Genomic DNA, 17,668 nt, shown 5'->3' on the forward strand with positions numbered 1-17,668 from the left:
TACCCCGTGATGAAGGGTACCTATTGTCGCAAGGAAAACGAAGGGTAGTACGGGGGTCCCATGTTGTGAGTGGAGGAGCCGCAGGCCATTACTCCGGACGCGGGTGGTTTCCAGCAGGTTGCAGGGTGGGCGCCGATGACGCCGGTTCTTTGGAAGTCGGTGGAAAATCCTGGGGAGTTGGGGAGATTTCGCGGCGGTAAGGACATAGAGAAGCTTCGCTCTGTACGAATTCTTTCGTCAACTATGGAAGCGAATGTGAGAAGGGAATTCCCAGCCTTTCAGCCTGGAGTCGTATGCGGTGAAGAGAGGTCATTTTTTGGAAAATGGTGGCGGGCGGGGAAGAATTGGATTAGTGACCATGGTCTATGAGAAAGTAAGTCTTCTGATTTGCCATAATTTCTAACATATGAGGCGTATCTTTCCAACATATACAAAGAAATAAATAAGGTAATTTTGTCTCATCTCATCTCATGTTCACATGACTCGAAATCGCTGGATATTCCGTAACGAACGTAAAATATAATTCTGAAAACTTTGCTTGTGATATTTTGTTTATATAATGTGGAATTTAATGTTATTTCCCTCTCGCACTTTAATTATTTTAGTACTTTGTAAGTAAACTTCTTTTTCCAGCGATGTGAATTGCGAGAGTGTTTGAGAGATAAGGTAATTAATATTCGTTTTGAGTTCTTCCTTATTACAATTGCATGCATGCTGCTGCTCACCACTATCTTTAATGTTAAGTGGACTCGCAATAAGTTCTTTTCATTTTTGATTTGTAAGTCGAACAGTGTAAGGTAGCCAAAACATTAAAGTAAGAGCGAAAACAAACCCTTCCTAGTATTCTTCCCATGTCCGCGTTTGGGGTAACAATGTTTAAATATGTAAAAGCCACAACAGCGATAAAAAATTTATCATTCTGCCAAGGCTTGCTGTAATTGAAATTAAATCGAAATAGAACGATAATGATCAGATAGAAAGCGAAAAAAAAAACTTCCACCTTCGGGCCGCGAACGCATGACCCTTAGAATGGAAGCCAACGACGCTAACCACTACACCAGCCCCAATACTGGAGGGAGCCGTGCTGTTTCTGAGACATATTCGTCATGTTCAAAGTACCATGTGAAAAACAATTAATTACTGCTAAACTAAGGCCCATTCAACGGAACGACTTCCAGTTCCGAGAACCGTTCGGCATCCCTAACGCCAAAAAAAATATGGCATTGAAAAAGGCGTAGCAAGGTTCGTGGTCTCCCCTTGTTAGTAAAACGCATTCATTCACCGTCGCCCGAGGCTGTGAAAAATATTTTTAGCTAAATTGTTATAATTATTTAAAATGATAATAAATCAACTAAACTCGTTGATTTATTAATCAAATTAATAGTTTAATAAACTTATGTTGCATTACAAACATTCTTCAGTCTTCTTTCTACCATTTCAAAGTTTTTTATGCCCATATACAGGATAGTTCGCCTATTCGGGGCAGCCGCTTAATTGGGGCAAAGTGCACAAGTCCCGATATGTCCCAATTAACCGGAATCCACTGTACTAGAGAGACATGTTGATGGAAAAGGGTCCAGAGGAAGACCAAGGCTCCAGTTTTTAGACCAAATAATGAAGGATGTTGGATGCAAAAGCTACGAGGAAATGAAGAGGAAAAAGGAGGAGAGACGAGAAGAATGGAGAGTGGCAACCAATCTTAGGATAGAATACCAGAGGAGGAATACCTAATCAGGAAACGGATACACTGTCAACTGCAAACCTTGAGGAAGCACTGTAAGGCTCGGGATGGCTCTCCGCCCCTCTCCCACTCCAACGCTTTCTCGTATAGCCCACTGGCTCCTCCGGTCTGAATGCCACGAATATTTGACTTCACAGCTTTGGACTGACCAATAACCTTCACTGGGTCGCTGTCCTGGTGCTCAAATTTCGCTCGCACCATGTCCAGCTTTGATGGAATGTATTCACGGCATACTCGAAGAGCTTCCGACCACATACCAGCCTCCTGAAAGTATTTACCACATTAGATTTTTTACCATAGTAGTGATGGGATGAATATTTTTTCTTTATACACTTGACAATATTAAGTATAAGAGAACAATTAAAAAAACATAACTGAATTGATAGAGAACAATTCACACAAAATATTGTGGGGTATAAAGGTAAAAATTTAGTTTCTCCTTGAATATTGAGCGTTAAGATTATTTAATATTCAATGACGCTCATAATTAAAATATTCAAGTGACCCATCTTAACACATTGGATATAAAATTCATTACTCATCAAGACAAACTTTACAAACAGGGACAAATCTAGGATTTCTACAGCATCTAAACATTGTGAACATGCACGCAAAAATTCAAACAATAAAAATAAATTAATATTGATGAAGACTCCAACCCAAATCCTTATAATTGCAAAGTAATCTAACTGGTACCCGGTACGCAGACAGATCAAAAACTAAAACACAAAAATGGTTTATGTCAAGGTCCAATTAAATATCTCTATGTGACTTTAGCCAGTAGAATACTCAACCATAGCAATAATAAACTTGCCTGATAATGATCCAGTAGGGTATCAGGACGGCCAGCCCTTAGCAGGAGGCTTTCAGCATATTGATGCTTTCCTTCAGAGAAAGCAGCTCCAGCTTCTGCAATGAGTACTTCATCAAGCAATGTAGTATTATTTCCATCCTTTGCTTTTGTTTCACTAGAATGGCCTCCATGCTGCTCCGCAATGCGTCTTGCATTTTCCCAGTCATGTCCGTGCATATACCTTGAAGGAAAGGATAGAAAAAAAACTAAAAATTAGTAGAGATGGAATTCAAGATGAAGACCAATCTGGCCAATTACAAATTTGATCAATCACTGATAAAAAGTAAAAAAATATTCACACCACCGTAAAATCTTGCTAGGAATTTTATTTGTGAGCCCAAAGGTTGGGTAAAGGCTAATTGGGAGGATATCCAAGAAAAATCAAAGATTTGTAACAGGCCATAATTATTCATTACTATTATTACTATGCAATTGTACGTACTGATTACACATAAAATTTCCAATTAAGGAACTAATTAATAGGCCTATCCAGTTTTTACCGAGAAGATCGTGTCACACTGTAAAATGATGTCATCTGCATGCAAACAAATACATGTGTCTGGATGAGAGACCTTGAAAATGAAGCAAACTTGGCAGGTGTCTCAAAAAATTTGCGAGGAATCACATGCATACTCATGATTCATTCAACACGCTTTCAACAAGGGAACGAGATTTAGGGCCTTAACCAATAATTTGTGAGGGAAGTAGTACATTAAAAGAAATTCATTCTCAGAAAGGCAGTAATTCCTCCCTGTCCTACATCTTTTGTCTGTGATCATTTGTGATATTCAAGCAGTACATTGCACTTCTAATTTGTTAAAATAAACAGCACCGTTTAACTGTGGAGAAATCAAGGTTAGAAGCTTTCCAAATGTGGTGCTATAAAAAGAATGATGAAGATCAAATGGATATATTATGTGAGCAATGCAGAAGTTCTAGGAAGGGTTGGAGAGTAGAGAAGTCTTTTGTAAACCCGGTGCAGAAGACTTGACAATTTTATGGGCCACCTCATAAGAGACACGAGGGTCGCATGAAAATCATCATTGAAGGATAGGCGGAAGGGAAAAAAGGCAGAGGTAATCCATAGATGAGATATTGAGCAGGTATTGAAAGATGTAAAGCAGGAGAATTATTTATGTTGGTGATAAAATATTAGCTGATGGCAGTGGGGTCATGGTGCCGGAACATAATACATAATGGTGAAACGACGTTTTTATCAATTTTGTTGCCTCCAAATTTATAATCTAAACAAAAAAAAATTTAAATATAATTTAAATTATAACTTGTGATAAAAAAAGAGACCGAGTAATATTTCACTGCTAAAAAAAGTTAAAGAAAGTGTGTTTCAGCACCGCTAAGTTTGCTATGATGCCACTTGCTGTTAGTACAATTGAATAATGACCTGCATCAAATCAGTCTTAGAATATTGCAGACTGTTGATGATGACCATTTAATTGCAGCATGAACTTAACAGACAAATTTCAAACACTGCAGGTGGCTCAGGGTCACTTGTAGCATGTTTATTACAATATTACACGGCCAGCTTCAAAACGCTTGCCTTTTCCTCAGCATCAGAAAAAGTTAACACACATGTATTCTACCAAAAGAACAAAAGTTTCACCAAAAACATTTTATTGCAGAGCGCCTGGGTTTTGATTCACAGAAACATCTTCAGATATTGTCACAGTCATCATATTATCATAGTCTTCAGTGAATCATCATCAGATGGAGCCATGCATCAAAACCAGGAAAAGTTACGCTCACAAAGCATGTAATCTTGAGTGAATAAATATATGCAATCAGAGTTGGGGAGTGACTGAGTAAAATTAACAGACTAAACGTCCTAATCGATGATTACTGCTCATGATGCTTATTACATTCATATTTGGGCCAGACCAAAGTTAATCTTCAACAAAGGCACCCTGTTTCACTTTGGAGCTCCCGTCATGAGTATATGAGGGAGGTCTCAAAAATAACCGGACGCAATTTTAAAAAAATTCAAAATTAATTTTTTTGCGTTAAAAACGTTATTCATCTTCGAAATACTCTCCATTTACACTGATGCATTAGTCCAAACATTTTTTCCACTGCACGAAACACCCATTGGTACTTGTTCTTTCTGATACCTTGCAGGGCTGCCTTCGATTCTCTTTTCACCTTCGGAATGTCATCAAAACATTTCCCTTTCAGTACCCTTTTCATCCAGAGGAACAAAAAGAAATCGTGAGATATAAGGTGCGAGATATGATGAATAGGGTGGGTATTGAAGCTGTGTCACACAGTTTTAGCCAAAAACTCAAGTCAAGCAGTTTTTTGGCCAGGAGTCAACAAGAGGGGGAAGAATTTCAACACATTTCGTCTCATTTGCTAATCTTCAGATAAAATTCACTGCAATATAACTCCACAAAAGACCAGATTGTTCAGCGAGTTCATCAATAGTACACCTCTTATCCTTGCACACAAGGGCACAACTTTTTTCCACATTATCATCAGTTCTGGACCTGGAAGGCCAGCCCGGACGTTGAATGTCTTTGATCGATATGTTGCCACGTTTGAATAACGAAAACCACTCGCCTACTTGACATCTTTTATGGCGTTTTCCACATAAACTGTAGAAGAAATACCAACCATGTCTCACTTTTACCAAGCTAAGAATAAAATTTCAATGCTGCAAGCTGTTCTCAAATATCAGCCATTTCAAAAATCGAAGAAGTCAAAAATCTCTTTGAATGTAAACTGTCACTGGGGCTCACTACAACCATCAAAAGCCATGGCTTTTCATATAAGAAAAGGACCCCTTTTCTCCCTATCAAAAATATACAACAGGCTACCGTATGATATTAAATGTCTTCCACCTACACCATTCAAGAATGCTTTGAAGAAATATTTAATGGAAAATAACTATTATAGCCTGAAGGATTTTATGTTGGGCTCGGAGTAATCTTTGCCCATCAACCACTAAAATTGTAACTTTTTTTTCTTTTATCTGTAAAAATTGTAAATGTTATATCACTTAATTTATTTGTAACTATTACTTTAATTATTTACTTTATTTTGACGACTTCCAATGTCACCGGAACATGTGATCTCTAGGAACAATAAAAAATTATAATTATTATTATTACAAACTCAGGAAGGATGAAATAACACCCATCTAGTGGGAAGAATCCCAAACTATTAGAGTTGTGTGTGCAGAGATTTTCTCCCGGTTATTTTTGAATCCCCCCATCGTACACCTATTGATGGCCACTCAGTCATTTACTTTACTACCAAAGCTGAAAAAAAGGTCACAGAATTCACTTTAGCAAAATGCTGAGAAAAATTCTGAAGCACAACTGACAGCCGGTGCGATGTTTGAGTACACCCGGTGCAAGTAATGCATAAGTTCTACGAAGAGAAGGATAGAAGTCTTTGGAAACCCTTGACTCACAGCACCGAGCCTAAGAAATTATTGTTTTTCACAAAACAAACAAATCCAAGAATCTCCACAGTTTTGCGAGCAAACCTGTGGAAAATATTCTCAGCATTTCACCTCATTTTCATCCTTCCACACAGGAATTTTCGTGCAAGCATCGGGAATGAAGAGTTGAATTGGAATCAATAACAAGCAAATGAGTAACGGGTATAAAAATCAATGGTTAGGAATATAAAATGCATACATTAAGACGGCTTCTCGAGGTTTCCCGGCCTTGATGAAGTGCTCCTCGGCTTCCTTCAATTTCCCCTCGTCCTCCATCACCATGGCACACTTAAAGTGGACTTCTGCCTCCTTCTCCTTCATGGCAATCCTTGCCAAATCAAATGCAAAGTCAAACTATAAAGCAGACAAAAATCATTGGAATCAGCATCACCAATCGAAGAAAGTACCACATCAGTTTATGTGCATGCATTAAGTTTTAGTTTAGCACTGGTTATGTAATCCCTAAGTTTTTGTTTCACTAATTTGCCATACCAAACCACCATACCAAGATGTCCTAGAACCCCACATTCTCAGACATACATATTAGCATGTGGGGCATAAGGATGGTCATTTGGGTACAGCTATTTTGGCTGTACTTCTTTGAGAGCATAAAGAACGATACATTTGCCTCATACACAACTCAAACAATTTAGCATTCTCTAGTGAAATTTTATCATGATCATTTGATCTGTATTTGTTTATTTTGGCTAATCTAAAAACTGAAATTGGAAAAGGTAAAGTTCTTTGAATTACAACAAAAAAATTGGAACTAACCTGGAAATTTTCACAAGCATAATCGATGGATGGTTCGAGAAGATTCAGTCTGACAAGGAGACGAGCAGCGGCCTCTCCACCTAGTTTGCTAGCCCACAGATAAGCCACCATCTGCGCAGCATCAGCAGAGCCATGATTCTTGGCTACCTGAGATTTGACAAAATATGTTACACACACTATTAGGATTCAACAATTTGAACCACACTCCTCTTTACACAAAACCTCAGTGTTATTATTATTATTATTTTATTTGCCCAGCGAACTAGTACATTAAATAATGGCCCAGATACAAGGCACGTCAAATGATACAATATATGTACTATGTATACATAAAAATACAAAAAGTATATTTCCCTGTACACATATTTACATTTAAGTGTTAAACAGCATCATCAGATATTCATCAACTGAATAATACATTTTTCTCAGTAGAATTTTTTTAACTTATTTTTATACAAAATATCATCATGCACATTTTTAAGATCAGCAGGCAAATTATTAAAAAGTTTTATGCCCATTTCTCTGGGCCCCCTTTTTGCAACATTTGTTCGTACAAAATTATGATGTATATCACTATGAGATTTTGTATAATGACTATGTACATTATTATTCAAAGAATAATTTCTTAGGTTGTTCTTAACATACATAATAGTTAACAATATATATACCCACGGAATTGTGAGGATAAGCATGTCATTAAATATTGGTCTGCTTGGAGATTTTTAACCTTTATGTGCAATGATTCTCATGGCACGTTTTAGTGAACGAAAAATTTTGATAAAATGATGAGTTGATCCCCAAAAAATTACACTGCAGGTGACATGAGAGTAGAAGTCAATGTAATATAGTTTTAGCAAAGTTTTTCTATCCACAGTGGAACTGAGCTGCCTTCGTAAGTAACATGTACAACTGAGTTTGCTGCTGATGTATGTAATATGCTCATTCCAGGACATTTTGTAATCCAGAGATATTCCTAAGCAGTGAAAGAAATCCCTAAGTGTGAAAAGGGAGAGCATGGCTGACAAAGATATAACTCTGCAGAGAAAGAAGACGCCTTGTTTGCTCAAGCTGTATAAGACCTGGAGCAAATTTTGGAGATACGAGTTGAGAACCTGGCCACGGCAAATGATTTTTAATCTGTGTAATTTTCATACTTCAACACATACAGTGCTAAGCACGTCAATTGACGTGGTCCAGTCTAAGCCGAGATAAGCGAGAAGGGTTGGAAAGAAATAGGTCTGAAGCTGGACTCACCCTGCTACATAGGAAGGAAAGACCATAAATTTAAAATTAAATTAAAAAAACAGAAAACAGACATTTTGAGAAAATCCTTCGTACATAGAGGAATAAAGGAGTGGAATGACCTACCTGAAGTTATTTTTAAGATCTTCCCTGCAAATGCCAAAATTTTTAGGATGAAGTGTTTATCACTTATTGGGTAATTACATAGTGGTTTAATAGGGAGAGTGTGGAATTGGGTCAATGTTCATTTTTTAGTTACATGAGATTAGAATTAGTGTATTATTTTTACCATGGATATCTATTCTGTTTCTAAACTTTGTATTAGATAGATACAAACTTGGTATCTACACATTTGTTATTCATGTACATTTAATGCTGCCACCGGGCAATAGCCTACTTGCAGCAATGTATAATAATAATAATAATAATATGGAGCACGTCAATTGATGCACTCTGCCAGTCGGGCCAGGAGCCCTTTCTCCGCCTCCGTACGCAACTAATATCCACTTCCGAGTCTTCCCATTGTGTGCATGGCCTTCAGCAAGCTTCCCTCTTTTGACCCATGTGCGTCGTTTGAAAATAGCAGTATCTGAACGGAAGTTATGACGCGGAAACATACCTCCATTTTTTTCTTCCTTATTTTAACGGCCAATTTTGATGACTTTAATGAAAATCAGGCCCGCATCGAATGTGTTAAAGGTCTTAGGATTCCCTTAACCTCACAACCTGGTTCTCGCAAAATCACATCATGTGAGATGATAATACACAATGGTTACGGATTTTGAATAATGACCATAATTTGAATCACAAATCACCACTCACCAAATGTGCACCTTATCTTATAATAAGAAATCTACCACAGATATCCAAAAACTTTTCCCACTTAACCCTTTCGAGATGGCAGAGTTTTTGTCTTAGCATGACTGCTGTACTGAGCCCCAAGAGACTTTCTCATGGCACAGAGCATTTTTGGAGGACATTCGTAAAGAGGGGTCTCGCGGATAATCACACGCTTTCAGCTCCAACCTTTTTCGACCCCTCCCAGTGAGGACTCCACATTATCGCAGACTCCGAGGGTAGTTGTGCTCCCTCCTTTCCGGGTTTACAGCATTACCTGTGGTTCACAGTCAACTTATTGATTGCTTATATGTATTTGGCATATGGATAATTGTTGCTTGCATGTAAAAAACAGACTTTGAATTGAATTCCTCTTTTTTTCTGAGCATTGTCAAATTTTAAACGAAGTTCTAAGGTCAATATTAACGCATTTAATGCAGCAACAATTTCCATGTTGATGTTTATACAGAATAAGATATAAGTTAATATTTATCGTAGAATTTCGTTCAAAAATTATAAACGCTGCTCAAAAGACAAAGAATTCAATTCTTAATTTATATATTCTTGAGAAATGAACAAATATTTATTTCGAAAACTGACTGGATAAACAACTGCATGACCGCTGTCCCTTACCACTAAGAGGAGTAATAAAAGACAAGGGGTCAGGGTAACTGCTCCCGGATTCCGAGGGTAAATCCTAAACCCCGAAGCGTTGGGTCCCGAAACAAAGACGACATTAACCCGCGACCGTCATAAAAGGGGGAGAGCTAGAAAAGGTATACATACGGCTTTCGTTTACTTGGGTAGGAAAATACGGCTTTCGTCTCCTGGGTCAAGAAACGTCCACATGTATATTTACGTCTTTAGTAGGGAAAGGATTAAAAACAATGTGATATAAAAAACATAAGAAATTGTCCAATGCAGCCAAAAGTCAATCTATACCCAGAAATTGAAGGAAATGGAATGATTAACGATGGATTAAATGTGATAGTTCCATTCCTTACTCTAAAAGCTTCCTCCCACATGTCGACAGCTCGATACATCTTAGCAGCAGCCTTCCAATCCTTTGTTTGCAAGTAATGGTGCTCAGCAGAAGTGTAGAGGCCTTCTGCTTCCAATTCCTGCCCCAAGTGAGTGTGCGTGCTTGCAACAAGATCAGGGTGATACTGGGAAACTAGCCTCATCATCTGGTAATCCAAGAAGACATTATGAATAAGTACAGGTTGAGATACCAGAGGCCATCAGCAAAATATACAAAGTACACATTGGTTAGATAAAGTGATATACAGATAGGAAGACATTGTGAATTGTGCAATACACATTCAAAACATAATACAAATGCCAATATTATGTGCAAAAGAATAACTCAACTTTGATGCAAATCAATTGATACATGCTATGGTAGTTCTGTAAAAGTACATAATATTTATACTCAAAAAAGGACCTCCCAATTGGTATGTAGTACACCTTACTCAATCATACAGGTGAAAAATTATTAAGAGAGGTTAAGAGGAATAAGAAGCAGAAGAAAGATCTGCAGATGTACTAGACTGGAAGATCAGATATTTAAGCAAATGAAGACAATGCATATTTAGCATCAATATCTTCAATGAAAGAATGGAGCTAGATGCAGGCACAATTAATTCTTAGAAAAATAAAGAATTTCTGATTTCCAGGGCTTCAAATTCGTGACAGATTTAAAGAATAGACTAGTTCATGGTGACAAGTGAGATGACCAAATTAGTGCTGCAATATTTGAAAAGAGGTGAATATCATTATTTAATTAATTTGGTTTCAATCCTACATATCCCCATTACTTATTACAATGTTTTGACGGCTTGCATTGACAAAATTTACTGTTAAAGCTGATCTATTCATTTTTTTTATTCGAGTTAACTTCCTGCACTTGTTTATTGCCTGAAAATTAGAGACCTAAGGAATTTGGGAGATCTGATATTGCGAAGTAACACAAAATACCGCCAAATCGCTATATAAAATGAAATTTTGCCTTCTTTGCGATTTTTACGTGAATTAGCAAAAACATCACATGTAATGAGTCATATCCGATCAAAGCCTAAGCATTCATTATATAATGCTGCAAGCATTGATTCGCTCTATCTGATTATGACTTCAAGGCCAATTGGCTTGAAAAAAATCTCGTGCATATCGCATTTGCGTTTTATTGCCAACTGTAGCAATGTTTCTGTCGGAATTCGCCATCAAATTAATCGCAGTCTTTCATTTACATTTGTCAGTCCTGAAGTATTGAAGTATGAACCACTTTGTAGACTTAAACATGGCCGCTGGGTGGGAACAGAAGGCTACTTTCACATGAGACGACTTTCTGCCGGCCGCCGTTCACGGCACTTCACACGCCATGGCAGAGAGTGAGAAAAGATCGAGAGAACTTGTGGAAATTTATGACTATCAAAGAATTCTACCAATTAAGGAAAGTTTTCATGGAGTATTTAGGAAGTATTCTGTCAGTATACCCTCCCTTCCTGGACTTCCCCCTTCAATTCACAATAAGGCTAACTCCCTTTCATTCTATATAACAATCCTATCATCTTCCTCTTTTATAAAACATTCGTAATCAGTGCCATCATGGCAAAATTAGCAGTTCCGGAATGCACTTTCCATTAACTTTTTTTAGAAGTACAACATTACTCTGAGTGTTTTTTTTATTACCAGTAATTATTTGTATTTTATCACAAAATTTTTTGTTTTGGTTACATATGAGGTTATAAAATTGATAAAAAGTACTTTTTAAGTATTATGTCCTTTGTTAGCGTGTGCATGACCATGACACCACTATTCGTCCTCCTAAAACTGTTTTCAACATCTCTTCCCCACTCAGTACGCACTCCCTGAAACCCTTCTGTCTTCTCTGTATCCCATTAGTGCATAATTCCAGTACGTCAGTTCCAATTATGATCTGGTTCTTCACATCAGTTCTCAGCCTTGCTTCTCCATTGCCATTTATCAAATTTTTATTTTTTATTGCAAAATTTTCAAAGCAAATAAATGAATTTTGTTAATCTACTATAAAAACTACCAAAAATACTAAACTACCTCAAAAGTCATTGGATTCACATCATCGGAAAATTAAAAAAAAAGGTCGCACAAATTAAGCTACAATTCCCAAAAATTGGAAAATTCAAACTTCTAATTCTATTCATAAGAACAAACAATGAAAAGATGGACACTAGGACATCAAGAAATAAATTAAACACATCAAAGCATACAGTTTCCCTAATCAATTGCTGGTCTTGCTGTTTAATTTTGCTATGTTTTATCAAAGGCCTTTGCCAAAGAGGGTTGATGGTATGATGTTAACTTAGCCCAAGGTTTAATGACTTCTGAAGAAATCGCTGCTGAAGTTTATCTACCAGATAGGTGATTTCACAAAACATGATGTATAACATTAATCTAAAACCTTCAATTTCGGTGAGCAAAAAAGTTTGGATACATCCACTTTCAAATTGGTTTTTTAACTCAAAAATTGGGAGAGCTGAGAGTCAAACAGTGAAATCAACACAAAACCAAGTCATTATAAAAACTAGCGGAACTGACTCCATTACTTTTTTCAACATTCAACCCATCTATGTTAATGAAAATAATGAGCACAGTGCTCTCACAATCAATCATAATCATAGTATAGTGTTCTCATAATTATGCCTGATCGTGAATGAAACAAATTTAAACTCATTGCCAGAGTGAAATAGCAGCTGGACCATTGCTTAATTAATCACCTAAAGCGACACCAATGTATATAAAGTGCATGTACTTATGGATCTTCACTTATAGTCAGCTTGTGAATTACAATCAAACTGCTTCACAGGCTTTGCAGTGTGCACATACATTATCCACTTTGGTGCGGTTGTGCTCAATGAGGAATTTAATGTGCAGTTACAGAGCAAACTTCTTACATGGTCATATTTCTTTGCTTTCTTATACATGGCTATAGCCTGGTCTGGCTCATGAATTGCGACATACATCCTCTCAGCTTCCTGAAACCTTCCGTTCTCTTCTAATTCAACAGCACGACCCACAAATATCTCCTTCACTTTTTCTGGATCCAGTTTTTCTCTGGCCAATCTCTCTGCTTTCTCCCAATGACCTGGATCATTAATGCCACGGTTACGTTGATAAAAATTGTTGCAATCAACCTAGTGTATCCATTGCATTAACATTTTCAACACATTACAGAGGGTAAGCAAAACAAAATTAAATTACACACATAAAAATAGATGCTTGCCCATTGGCATAGTATTTTTACACAATTTTAGTTTACTAACATCAGTTTTCACTGAAATCATGCAGCAAGTCATGAGAAATAGAGGTAAAAGTTTGGAATACGCGGGCTATTCACAAAGTAAGGAACGTGTTCACTCGCCGTCGCTAGGCGCCCGTCAGTCTCTTATATCTTGGTGTCCATGAGCCTTGTGATCAATATGGCTGAATGCATCAATACACCTGCATTCAAAAAATTATTTTCACCACTTCTCATTCTATGCTCATCCAGGATGAAACCACAAGATGGAACTCCCTTTTTCAAATGATGAGACCTCTTCCGGAACAGAAGCAAGCCATAACATTAGCTGCCTCAAACCTGAGTTTAATCAAGAAATTACTCCACCACAGTGCGATGCTATCAAGCAATTGATTAATGTTTTGGATGTTTTCAAGGGAGCAACATTTCTAGCTAGTGGAAGAGCAGTCACAGTTTCTTAAGTTATCCCCCTTGTAAATAGCATCACTAATTTCCTAGAAACTAAGAAGTTTTCGCATAGTCATCCACAAGGTTTTGTCAATGATTTGCTGTTTTCCAGTAAAAGATGGTATGAATTTCTGGAAAAATAAATCTTAAAAAGAATTATTCACTTTTGCTACAATTCTTGATGCACGATTCAAAATCGGTGATTTCCAAGATTCAAATAAAGTTGAGATGATAAAAATCAGTTGGTTTTGGAGATGACAAGTCTGTCTAAACAAAGTCACCCAACAAAAACAGATGCATACCTCAGGAAAAGTGCAACCGAAAATAGCTGATGTAAAGCAACAACAATCAATGTGGGGAATTTATTCAACATAAAAAGTTTATTTTTAAAATGTATTTGGTATATGAACATCTTTTTATTTATGCATTCATCAAGTGAAATAGAAGAAAAAACATAATTTTAATATGCTTTGCGCAATTCTAGTGTTTGAGGTATTTGAATATTCAAGCAATGATTTAATATTCAAATTCCACATTCGAGTGCGAGAAATCTGCTATTCGACCCATCTCTACTTAAAACCGATAGAAAATTTTTGTCAAGTGTGTGAAGCGTATGGAGAAAATGTAATGAATGAACGTTCTGTCCGGATATGGTGCATTCTGTTCACAAATGGCCGAACTAACGTTCACAACAATGAGAAGAGCGTATGTCCGAGCATTGTGACTGACGAACTGGCCACTAAAGTTGATGAAAAGGTTAGTGAAAAACTACCATTTTACAATGAAGGAGTTTTCCCTTTGCTTCCCACTATGGAAGTGCAAGTACTCAAAAATTTGAGTAGAATCGAGTACATTGTTGGTAATAGGCTCAAGTGTTTTGAGTAACATTACAAATTTTGAGTCAGGTTGAGTAGTTTTGGATACAGAGTTGTCGAGGCCAAATACTTCCAGCAATCTGCCGACAGGAAGCACTATGATGAAACTCATGTAATAATATCGTTTTTAAATTCAATAAGTTATTCTAATGGCTTACTCAAATGGTACTTTCAGCTTGTTTTGTACACTATAGTAGTAAACATGGGCACCAAATACCTTTCCGTCAGCCACGGCGGCCAATCATCTTCCAACCAGGCAGCACATACAGAGTGGATCGCTGCTTCATTCATTTATACTTAACTATGCGATAATTATACACCCTACCCAACTCTCTTCAATCAAACGCCGAAAGAATACGCAAAAAAAATTGCTAATATTTCTGAAAGAAAGAAAAAATGTAACTTTAAGGTTTTAGTGGACAATGCAGATTTTTCCCGGAGTTTGACGTCACAAGTGGCCAAGTGACGTTCTTTTGGCCTTTTTGATCATTGCATACGTCCGAGGTGAATTTTTGTTTATTCCTTTGTTGCTTTCAGTTTTCATCATGAACTTACGAAACAAAAGTTGCTAAGGTTGATTAAATGAAGTCAGAAATAAAGAGAAAAAATTTTGGTCCACAAAACTATATCTAAGTTCTATAGTTCATTTGCTTTGTACGCTTAAATTCCATGAAGATTAAAGATACATAAAAATTGTTAATATAATTTTTAATAAGAATTCCCAAGGTTCCTGAATCTTGCAATTTGGGCAAGGGAGTATGTACTTATGCAGCCTCGCAAGTGTGTAGTGAAAGGCAATTTTCTGCAGGTGGTAATACTGTAACATGGAGACGTCAAAACCTGCTGCCTGAGCGCGCAAAACAATTTCTTTTTGCATGAGAATTTGAAAGGATCAAATATTGCATGATTCATTTACGTTGTATGTAATTTTATTACAGCTGTGCAAATGTACTCAGGGCTCTTCCTAGCAGTTTGGATAAATATATTACTTAAATTGTCGAGATATTACCCCAGAGGTTAATTCATTGCAATTGTGCCTATGGAACTGTTTAAGACACATTAATGTTCATTTTTCTCCTAATTCTGACACAATTACCATCAACTTTCCTCATTATCTTTTCCTTTTTAAATCAAGCTAATCATTTAGGATAGAAAATTCAAAATTAGATTGGAAAAATGAGAAGAAAAAGAGCATGCATTGTTGTATTCCCTGGTCCAGAAATTATCATACTTGACTCGACTCGAGATCGAAAAGTGCTACTCGCACATCCCTATTTCCCTCAAGATTCACAGATTTTCTTGATTGAAATTGTGTCATAAAGTCTTGGCTACCACAAATTTTGTGCAAGATGAGTGCTGAAAATTCTTACAGACCACCATAAAGGTCAGCAAAACCCAGAAGGTCTTTCCACTGCACCCAAGAACTTCTTAACGCCTTAAATTGGGAGGTTTTCCCTCATCCGCGATATTGTCTCGATCTTGCACCAAGCGACTATAGGGTTCCCACTCGATCTAAATTTTAACCCTTTCACTGCTGTTCAATCTCCGAAAACCTTCTCCTCACATGCGGCGAAAAGGTTAAAATGCGTTTCGTGGAGCCTTTGAGCAGGTACTTCCAGGATGGGCGTGGTACACCCTCTGAGGGGTCGCAAATCCCTCTGGGACCCTTTCCTCGACGAGCTCACCCTCGCTGGCCCCTCTCTTCAAACCTCCAAGTGGGCGGCCTCCCTCCCCAAAAGTGAGCGCTCTGACTGCATTTTGAAAATCTATCAATCAATCCAATCATCAAAAAATGATTGTTTGCATCAAACTCCTGCCAATCAGACAATGAAGTATGTCTTTGAACCGTGTTTCTGTGATGAAAAATAACGATTTTGTTAACTTTGCTAAAAACGTGGTTGCGGACCACCGGAAATTGGCCATTTTAGCGAAGTAAACAAAATCGTTACTTTTAATCTCAGAAACATGGTTCAAAGACATAATTGATTGCTTGATTGGCTGGAGTGCGATGCGATCAATCATTTTTTTATGATCAGATTGATTGGTTGATTTTCAAATTTCAGTCAGAGCAGTCACTTGGGAGGGGGGCTCGGAGGGTCGAAGAGAGGGGCCAGCGAGGGTGAGCTCATCGAGGTAAGGGTCCCAGATTAGGGGCCCTTCCAAGAGCTTCGGAGAAAGTGCATGGCAGGGAAGAAGAAAAAGTACGTTCACAGCAGCCTGCCACGCAAACGTACCAGGTACGTTCACAGCAGAGAGAGTATGAGGGTTCTAGGTGAACCCTTCAAAGGATACAACGCACCGGGGCCAGGAGCCAAGCCCGTGGCTTATACGCCCGGTCACCCGGGGAGGGGCTGGAAGGTAGGAAAAAGGATAGAGGCGCCGCGCCGCCGCGATAGGAGCCCGACGACGCCCTTGGGGTGGGATAGGAGCGAAAGGGAGGGGATGAGGGACCCCAACGCTATAGAAGCGAAGGGGGCCCTACTATTAGCAAAACCAAGCATGAGCAATTAATGTTCTACCGATCCTAGTGGATTTTCCTATGAGGAAGAAAAATCCATCGATCGGTAAAAGGGTTAAAATTCACGGTTTTTTCCAGGTTTTCACAGTGTAAATTTCTTCAAATTCATATTGATCACGTAACAATCATTGGCTGCACGTTGACTACAAATTTAACAAACGCGACATACCCTGTGATTCCAAATGCAGCAATGAAAGTGCTATCTCTCCTAACGTCACATATTGCTTGCAAAATTCAACTCCGGCTAAAGGTTGTGAGCGGGAAAATGGAGGGAACAGGAGGCCAGGGAAGTTAAGAAGTGTCTGAATTTTCGCAAGTGTTAATGAACACTTTGGTTACCAGTCTTCCGGCTTTGGTACAGGCTTAAGGTCAATGTGTCATCAAGGCACACGGACCAATAATTGCACTTCAAAAGACGTGTCCAGATAAACCCGTGGCCATGTCTGCACGTGACTGACCTTGAAATGTGATCAAAATATCCATCTTTCTTTATATCTGTCAATCGTAGTCCTACGATCATAAAATCAAGATAGAGAGATTTTTAAGGCTTAAGGACGAAATTCACGACTTTTCCCAGGTTTTTTCACGGCATACGAAATTCATGGCTTATTCACGGTTTTAAAGTTTTCAAGGTTGAGAGGGAACCCT

The 17,668-nt window shown here is 37.9% G+C and overlaps 1 protein-coding gene across 1 annotated transcript in view; it reads right to left on the minus strand.

The window, feature by feature from the left end:
- LOC124163671 (intraflagellar transport protein 172 homolog) overlaps nt 1–17,668 on the minus strand; it is a 60,217-nt gene that overhangs the window by 19,370 nt on the left and 23,179 nt on the right. The window contains exons 18-23 of the mRNA XM_046540731.1: nt 12,837–13,027; nt 9,912–10,094; nt 6,829–6,975; nt 6,254–6,408; nt 2,556–2,775; nt 1,763–2,005 (exon numbers count right to left, since the gene is read on the minus strand). Coding sequence (XP_046396687.1) covers nt 1,763–2,005; nt 2,556–2,775; nt 6,254–6,408; nt 6,829–6,975; nt 9,912–10,094; nt 12,837–13,027 — 1,139 coding nt within the window. The remainder of the gene's footprint in view (nt 1–1,762; nt 2,006–2,555; nt 2,776–6,253; nt 6,409–6,828; nt 6,976–9,911; nt 10,095–12,836; nt 13,028–17,668) is intronic.

The sequence above is a fragment of the Ischnura elegans genome, chromosome 8 (assembly GCF_921293095.1).
Source record: "Ischnura elegans chromosome 8, ioIscEleg1.1, whole genome shotgun sequence".
NCBI classification, from domain to species: Eukaryota; Metazoa; Arthropoda; class Insecta; order Odonata; family Coenagrionidae; genus Ischnura; species Ischnura elegans.